Genomic DNA, 8,428 nt, shown 5'->3' with positions numbered 1-8,428 from the left:
TCCTTTTTTCCCCATTTTCTCCCTTCCTCCCCCCATTTTTCCTCAATTTTCCCAAATTTCCCCCATTTTTCCGATTTTCACCCATTTATTCCCCAATTTCCCCCAAATTTTCCCCATTTCCCTTTTTTTTTTTTTTTTTTTTTTAATATTTCTTTTACTTCCCCACCCCAAACCCCCCAAACTCCCCTAAAAAATCCACTCAGAATTGCGAAATTAAGAATTTTTATAACAAATCCTCGGAGAGATGAAGAATTCCAGCTTTTTTTTCCCGTTTTTTTGTTGTTTTTTTTTTAGGGAATCCCAGGATCCTGAGAGGATTCCCAGCTGGATTCAGAAAAAAAAAAATATAATTAAAAAAAAAAATCCCGGGATTTTATCTTTTTTTTTTTTTGTTGTTATTTTGTCTTTTTTTTACCAAAAAAAGTCTCGGATCCAACGCCGGGAAAAAACGAACAAAATGTTCTTGAAAAATCCTCCCCCTACCCAAAAAAAAATTAAAAAAAAAAAAAAACAAAAAAAACCTCCCCAAAAAAATTTCCCCCAAAAAAAATTCCCCCCCAAAAAGATCTTTCCAAAAAAAAAAATCCCAAAATATTTCCCCACCAATAAATAAATAAATGAGGATATTTTGCAAATACTATTAAAAAAAAAAAAAAAAAAAAAAAAAAATTTCCATGAATAAATAAATTTTAAAATAAATAAATTAAATTATTTAAAAATTGAAATAAAATCCAAAAAAAATTCCTCCCAAAATCTCCCCTAAATAAATAAATTAATTAATGAGAATCTTTAAAATTAAAAAAATTTTAAAAAATTCCTCCCCGAATCCTCTTAAGTAAATAAATAAATAAATAAAATGGATAAAATAAATAAATAGAAATCCTTAAAAATTAAAAATAAATTTTAAAAATTCCTCATAAATAAATTGATGAATAAATTAATTAATTTAAAAAAAATCTTCCTTAATAAATAAATAAATAAATAATGGTTTCAAAAATAAAAAAAAAATAAAAAAAAATAAAAATCCCTAGAAATTCTTAAATAAATAAACCTTAAAAAATAATTAAAAAAAAAATTTAAAATCCCTATCAGTTCCCCGTAAAGAAATAAATAAATCTTTAAAAAATAAAATGAAATAAAATAAAAATCCTAAAATTTTTCATAAAATTTCTCCCACTCAAAAAAATCCCTCAAAGTTTCCTATAAATAAATAAAGAAATCAATCTTCAAAAATAAAATGAAATAAAATAAAATAATAAAATCCTAAAATATTTCATAAATTTTCTCGCACTCAAAAAAATCCCTCAAAGTTTCCTCTAAATAAATAAATAAATCTTCAAGAATAAAATGAAATAAAATAAAATGAAATAAAATTTAAAATAAATAAATAAATAAAATAAAATAAAATAAAATAAAATAAAAATGAAAGCAAATAACATAAAATAAAATGAAATGAAATAAAATGAAATGAAATGAAATAAAATAAAATAAAATAAAATAAAATAAAATAAAATAAAATAAAATAAAATAAAAGAAAAATAAAATAACGTAACATAAAATAAAATAAAATAAAAATTAAATAAAATAACATAAAATAAAATGAAATGAAATAAAATGAAATGAAATAAAATAAAATAAAATAAAATAAAATAAAATAAAATAAAATAAAAATGAAATAAAATAAAATAAAATAAAATAAAATAAAATAAAATAAAATAAAATAAAATAAAATAAAATAAAATCCAAAAATATCCCATAAAATCCCTCCCAAAAAATCCCAGGAAAAAAAAAATTAAAAAAAAAATTAAAAATTCCAAAATCCTATTTTGGGATTCACGGGCTCGAGGGGGGGGAGGATCCAAAATTCCCAGAAAAAAAAAAAAAATAAAATAAAATAAAATAAAAATAAAATAAAATAAAATTCCCCAAAGGGTGTCCGTGGACAAAGAGTTTAAAAAAATATCTCTGAAACCATCTGAGCTTAAAAATAGAGACGAGAGTGAAGCTTAAAATGCACCCGGAGCAGAGTCCTGGGGCCGAGGTCCTGGGGGGTCCTGGGGGGTCCTGGGGGGTCCTGGGGGGTCCTGGAAGGTCCTGGAAGCTTTGGGAGGAATCCTGGGAGCAGATCCAGAGAAATTCCAGAAGTCCTGAAAGTTCTGGATGATTCCAGAGGAGTCCTGGATGTGGTTCTGGAGAAATTCCAGAAATTCTGAGAAAAAAATCTGGAGAAGTTCTGGAGGTTCTGGAGAAATTACAGAAATTCTGAAAAAAAAATCTGGAGAAATTCTGGAGGTTCTGGAGAAATTCCAGAAGTTCTGAAAACTCTGGAGAATTCCAGAGGAGTCCTGGGAGTGGTTCTAGAGAAATTCCAGAAATTCTGAAAAAAAAAATCTGGAGAAGTTCTGGAGGTTCTGGAGAAATTCCGGAAATTCTGAAAAAAAAATCTGGAGAAGTTCTGGAGGTTCTGGAGAAATTCCAGAAATTCTGGGGGGAAAAATCTGGAGAAATTCTGGAGGTTCTGGAGAAATTCCAGAAGTTCTTTTAAAAAAAAAAAATCTGAAGAAGTTCTGGAGGTTCTGGAGAAATTCCAAAAATTCTGGGGGGGAAAAAAAAAATCTGGAGAAATTCTGGAGAAATTCCAGAAGTTCTGGGTGGTTCTGGGACCCGTGGGATGGATCCAGAGGGATCCTGGGAGCAGATCCAGAGAAATTCCAGAAGTTCTGGGAAAAAAAAAAAACAAACTGGAGAAGTTCTGGAGGTTCTGGAGAAATTCCAGAAGTTCTGAAAATTCTGGAGAATTTCAGAAGCGTCCTGGGAGTGGATCTGGAAAAAATCTGAAAAAAATCTGGAGAAATTCTGGAGGTTCTGGAGAAGTTCCAGAAGTTCTGGGACCCGTGGGATGGATCCAGAGGGGTCCTGGCAGCGGTTCCAGACAAATTCCGGAGGTTCTGAAAATTCTGGAGAAATTCCAGAAGTCCTGGAGAAGTTCTGGAGGTTCTGGATTATTCCAGACGGGTCCTGGGGGCAGATCCGGAGACATTCCAGAGGTTCTGGGAATTCTGGAGTTTCTGGGAAAATTCCAGAAGTTCTGGAGTTTCCAGAGGTTCTGGAGAAGTTCCAGTTCTGGAGAAATTCTGGAGAAATTCCAGATGGGTCCTGGAGAAATTCCAGAAGTTCTGGAGGTTCTGGAGAATTCCAGAGGGGTCCTGGGTGTGGCTCCGGAGAAATTCTGAAGGTTCTGGAGAAGTTCCAGAGGTTCTGAAAAATCTGGAGAAATTCTGGAATTTTCTGAGATGTTCTGGAGGTTCTGGAAGTTTTGGGATGGATCCAGAGGGGTCCTGGCAGCGGTTCTGGAGAAATTCCAGAAGTTCTGAAGGTCCTGGAGAAATTCCAGAGGTTCTGAAGGTCCTGGAGAAATTCCAGAGGTTCTGGAAAATCCGGAGAAATTCTGGAGGTTCTGGTGAAGTTCCGGAGGTTCTGGAGAAGTTCCGGAGGTTCTGGATGGTCCTGGAGAATTCCAGAGGAGTCCTGGGTGTGGTTCTGGAGAAATTCCAGAAGTTCTGAAAAATCCGGAGGAATTCTGGAGGTTCTGGAGTTTTCTGAGATGTTCTGGAAATTTGGGGATGAATCCAGAGTGGGTCCTGGCAGCGGTTCCGGATAAATTCCCGAAGTTCTGAAAATTCTGGAGAAATTCTGGAGGCTCTGGAGAAGCTCCAGAGGTTCTGGGATGGATCCAGAGGGATCCTCGGAGCGATTCTGGAAACCTTGGAGCCCTTCCGGAGCTCCCAGATAAATTCTGGAACTCGTGGAATTATTCTGGAGCTCCCGGCTCAAGTCCAGAACTCCTGGAGCCGTCTCAGAAATCCTGGATCGATTCTGGATCTCCTGGATCGATTCTGGAATTTTTGGATCGATTCTGGAACCCCTGGAGCCGTCCCGAACCCTCCCAACCCAACCCTGGCAATTCTGGAGATCCTGGATCAATTCTGGACCAATCCCAGAACTCTTGGAGCCATCCCAGAAATCCTGGATCGATTTTGGAACTCTTTGAGCAATTCTGGATCTCCTGGATCGATTCTGGAACCCCTGGAACCATCCCAAACCCTCCCAACCCAACTCTGGCCATTCTGGATCCCCTGGAGCGATTCCAGAACTCTTCCAGTGATTTTGGAGATCCTGGACCAATCCCAGAATTCTTGGAGCCATCCCAGAAATCCTGGATCGATTCTGGATCAATTCCAGAACTCCTGGAGCCGTCTCAGAAATCCTGGATCGATTCTGGATCTCCTGGATCAAGTCTGGAATTTTTGGATCGATTCTGGAACCCCTGGAGCCGTCCCAAACCCTCCCAACCCAACCCTGGCCATTCTGGAGATCCTGGATCAATTCTGGACCAATCCCAGAACTCTTGGAGCCATCCCAGAAATCCTGGATCGATTTTGGAACTCTTCGAGCAATTCTGGATCTCCTGGATCGATTCTGGATCTCCTGGATCGATTCTGGATCTCCTGGATCGATTCTGGAATTTTTGGATCGATTCTGGAACCCCTGGAGCCGTCCCAAACCCTCCCAACCCAACCCTGGCCATTCTGGAGATCCTGGATCAATTCTGGACCAATCCCAGAAATCCTGGATCGATTTTGGAACTCTTTGAGCAATTCTGGATCTCCTGGATCGATTCTGGATCTCCTGGAACCATCCCAAACCCTCCCAACCCAACCCTGGCCATTCTGGATCTCCTGGATCGATTCCAGAACTCTTCCAGTGATTTTGGAGATCCTGGACCAATCCCAGAACTCTTGGAGCCATCCCAGAAATCCTGGATCGATTCTGGATCAATTCCAGAACTCCTGGAGCCATCCTGGACCTCCTGGTCCAATTCTGGATCTCCTGGAATTAATTTTGGATCAATCCCAGAATTCCTGTAGCCATCCCAGAGATTCTGGATCGATCTTAGAACTCCTGGGACCATCCCAAACCCTCCCAAATCAACCCTGCCAATTCTGGAGATTCTGGATCAATTCTGGATCAATTCTGGAACTTTTGGAGCAGTTCTGAAGCTCAATCAATTCTCGATCCATCCTGGATCGACCCCAGAACTCCTGGAACCGTCCCAGCCCTCCCAACCCAACCCTGGCCATTCTGGAACTCCTGGAGCAATTCTGGATCTCTATTGGAGCAGTTCTGGAGCTCCCGGATCGATCCCAGAACTCCTGCAGTGATTCTGGAGATCCTGGATCAATTCTGGATCGATCCCAGAACTTCTGGGACCATCCCAACCCTCCCAACCCAACCCTGTCCATTCTGGAGATCCTGGAGCAATTCTGGAGCTCCTGGAACCACCCCAACCTCTCCCAACCCAACCCTGACCATTCCAGAGCTCCTGGATAAATTCTGGATCTCCTGGATCAATTCTGGATCAATCCCAGAAATCTGGATCAATTCTGGATCGATTTTGAAACCTCTGGATCGATCCCAGACCTCCTGGAACCATCCCAACCCTCCCAACTCAACCCTGGTAATTCCAGAGCTCCTGGATCAATTCTGGATCTCCTGGATCGATCCCAGAAGTCCAGGATCAACCCCAGATCTCCTGGTCCAATTCTGGATCTCCTGGACCGATTCTGGAACTCTTGGAGTATTTCTGGACCTCCTGGCCCAATTCTGGATCCCCTGGACCGATTCTGGAACTCTTGCAGTGATTCTGGAGATCCTGGATCAATTATGATCCATTCCAGATCAATTCTGGAACTCCTGGATCGATCCCAGACCTCCTGGAACCATCCCAACCCTTCCAACTCAACCTCACCCATTCTGGAGCTCATGGATCAAATCTGAACCAATCCCAGAAGTCCTGGAGCCATCCCAGAAATCTGGATCAATTCTGGATCAATTTTGGAACCTCTGGATCGATCCCAGACCTCCTGGAACCGTCCCAACCCTCCCAACCCAACCCTGGCCATTCCAGAGCTCCTGGATCAATTCTGGATCTCCTGGATAAATTCTGGATCAATTCTGGATCTCCTGGATAAATTCTGGGGCCATCCCAGAAATCTGGATCAATTCTGGATCAATTCTGGATCAATTCTGGATCAATTCTGGACATCCTGGATCGATCCCAGACCTCCTGGAACCATCCCAACCCCCTCCCAACCCAACCCTGGTAATTCCAGAGCTCCTGGATCAATTCTGGATCGATTCTGGATCAATCCCAGAACTCCTGGAGCCATCCCAGAAATCTGGATCTCCTGGACCAATTCTGGATAAATTCTGGATCAATCCCAGAAATCTGGATCAATTCTGGATCTCCTGGATCAATTCTGGGTCAATCCCAGAACTCCTGGAGCCTTCCCAGAAATCTGGACCAATTCTGGATAAATTCTGGATCAATCCCAGAAATCTGGATCAATCCTGGACCCTCTGGATCGATCCCAGACCTCCTGGATCCATCCCAACCCCCTCCCAACCCAACCCCAGCTCTTCCATCACGACCCCACCTCGGCCCCTTCCCCTTTCTCCCCTTCCCACTCGCCCCCCGCCCTCCCTTTGCCGACGCCTCCGGAATTTTCCAGGTGCTGCCAACTCTCCCCCAGCTTGGAGCTGGACCTGCCCATGGAGCCGCTCTGGGACCCGTTGGTCTGGGAGCAAACGTTGGACTTGCCCTTGGCCTTGGGGTGGTTGTTGTGGATCTTGTACTTCATCAACAGGATGAAGATGAAAACCAACACCGAGGCCACGATGATGCCGCCGATGACGATGATCATGGTGCCCCCCAAAAACTGAGCCTGGAGGGAGCGGCAGGGCCGGAATTCCGGCCGGGTGGAGAAGCGGGAGCAGCCCAGGGGCCGCGTGGCCGGCAGCGAGCTCCGCGCGTCCGAGAACACGGCGAGCACGCACAGCTCGTAGTCCCGGCCCGGGGCCAGGTCCGACAGCGAGAAGGAGGCGCTGGGGGCCGGGATCATCCTGGGAAGGGAAGGGGAACCGGGTTTGCCACAAATTCCCAATTTTTTCCCCATTTTTTCGGATTTTTTCCCATTTTTTTTGGATTTTTTTTGGATTTTTTTCCTCTTTTTTTGCCCTTTTTTCCCTATTTTTTACACCCTTATTCCCTGTTTTTCACACTCTTCTCCAGCTCCTCTTCCCACTTTTCCACACCCTATTCCAGCTCTTTTTCCTGTTCTTCAACCATTTTCCCAGATTTTTGCTCATTTTTCCATGATTTCCACCCATTTTCCCACATTTGTTCAGACCCACTCCCTTCTTTTCTAGACCCTTTCCCAACCCCATTTCTACACATTTTTCCCCCATTTCCTGCCTCTTTTTCCACCTTTTCCACCCAATTTTCCCACCTTTTCCACTCCACTTCTATCCATTTTTTCCATATTTCCTGCCTCTTTCTCCATCTTTTCCACCCAATTTTTCCACCTTTTCCACCCCATTTTTCCCCCAATTTCCCGGCCCGGGGCCAGGTCCGACAGCGAGAAGGAGGCGCTGGGGGCCGGGATCATCCTGGGAAGGGAAGGGGAACCGGGTTTGCCACCAATTCCCAATTTTTTTCCCAATTTTTTGGATTTTTTTCCCATTTTTTGGGATTTTTTTTCCCATTTTTTTGGGATTTTTTAGCATTTTTTTGGGATTTTTTTTCCTCTTTTTTTGACCATTTTCCCCTACTTTTTAATCCCTTATTCCCTGTTTTTCAGACCCTTCTCCAGCTCCTTTTCCTGTTTTCCATCCAGTTTCCCATCCTTTTAGACCCTTTTCCCACATTTTTTCAGACCCATTTCCTCCTTTTCTAGACCCATTTCCACCCCATTTTCACCCATTTTCTGCCTCTTTTTCCATCTTTTCCACCCAATTTTCCCACCTTTTCCACCTCATTTTCCATCCAGTTTTCCATATTTTTCTCCCTTTTTTCCATGTTTTCCACCCATTTTTCCACATTTTTTCAGACCCATTTCCTTCTTTTCTAGACCCATTTCCACCCCATTTTCCACCCATTTTTCCCCCATTTCCTGCCTCATTTTCCATCTTTTCCACCCAATTTTTCCACTTTTTCCACCCCATTTTCCACCCATTTTCTCCCATTTCCTGCCTCTTTTTCCACCTTTTCCACCCAATTTTCCCACCTTTTCCACTCCACTTCTATCCATTTTTTCCATATTTCCTGCCTCTTTCTCCATCTTTTCCACCCAATTTTTCCACCTTTTCCACCCCATTTTTCCCCCAATTTCCCAGCCCAGAGCCAGGTCCGACAGCGAGAAGGAGGCTCTGGGGGCCGGGATCATCCTGGGAAGGGAAGGGGAACCGGGTTTGCCACAAATTCCCAATTTTTTCCCCATTTTTGTCAATTTTTTTCCCATTTTTTTGAGATTTTTTTGCCATTTTTTGAGGATTATTTCCCATTTTTTTTGGATTTTTTTTCCCATTT

The 8,428-nt window shown here is 42.1% G+C and overlaps 1 protein-coding gene across 1 annotated transcript; it reads right to left on the bottom strand.

Moving 5' to 3' along the window:
* Window positions 1-6,485: 6,485 nt before the first annotated feature.
* Window positions 6,486-7,013, bottom strand: LOC130263339 (leucine-rich repeat and fibronectin type-III domain-containing protein 3-like). Its single transcript, XM_056510844.1, has one exon. It carries the CDS (start codon window positions 6,960-6,962, stop codon window positions 6,486-6,488), a length of 477 nt encoding a protein of 158 aa, XP_056366819.1. The 5' UTR covers window positions 6,963-7,013.
* Window positions 7,014-8,428: the final 1,415 nt, after the last annotated feature.

This window comes from Oenanthe melanoleuca, chromosome 25 (assembly GCF_029582105.1).
Source record: "Oenanthe melanoleuca isolate GR-GAL-2019-014 chromosome 25, OMel1.0, whole genome shotgun sequence".
NCBI lineage: Eukaryota > Metazoa > Chordata > Aves > Passeriformes > Muscicapidae > Oenanthe > Oenanthe melanoleuca.
Note: the sequence above shows the minus strand (reverse complement) of the source record. Positions and strands in the feature narration are given on the sequence as shown.

Bases quoted from the DNA above. Each gene is read 5' to 3' on its own strand.
- LOC130263339 (XM_056510844.1), bottom strand. From the start codon at position 6,962: ATGATCCCGGCCCCCAGCGCCTCCTTCTCGCTGTCGGACCTGGCCCCG.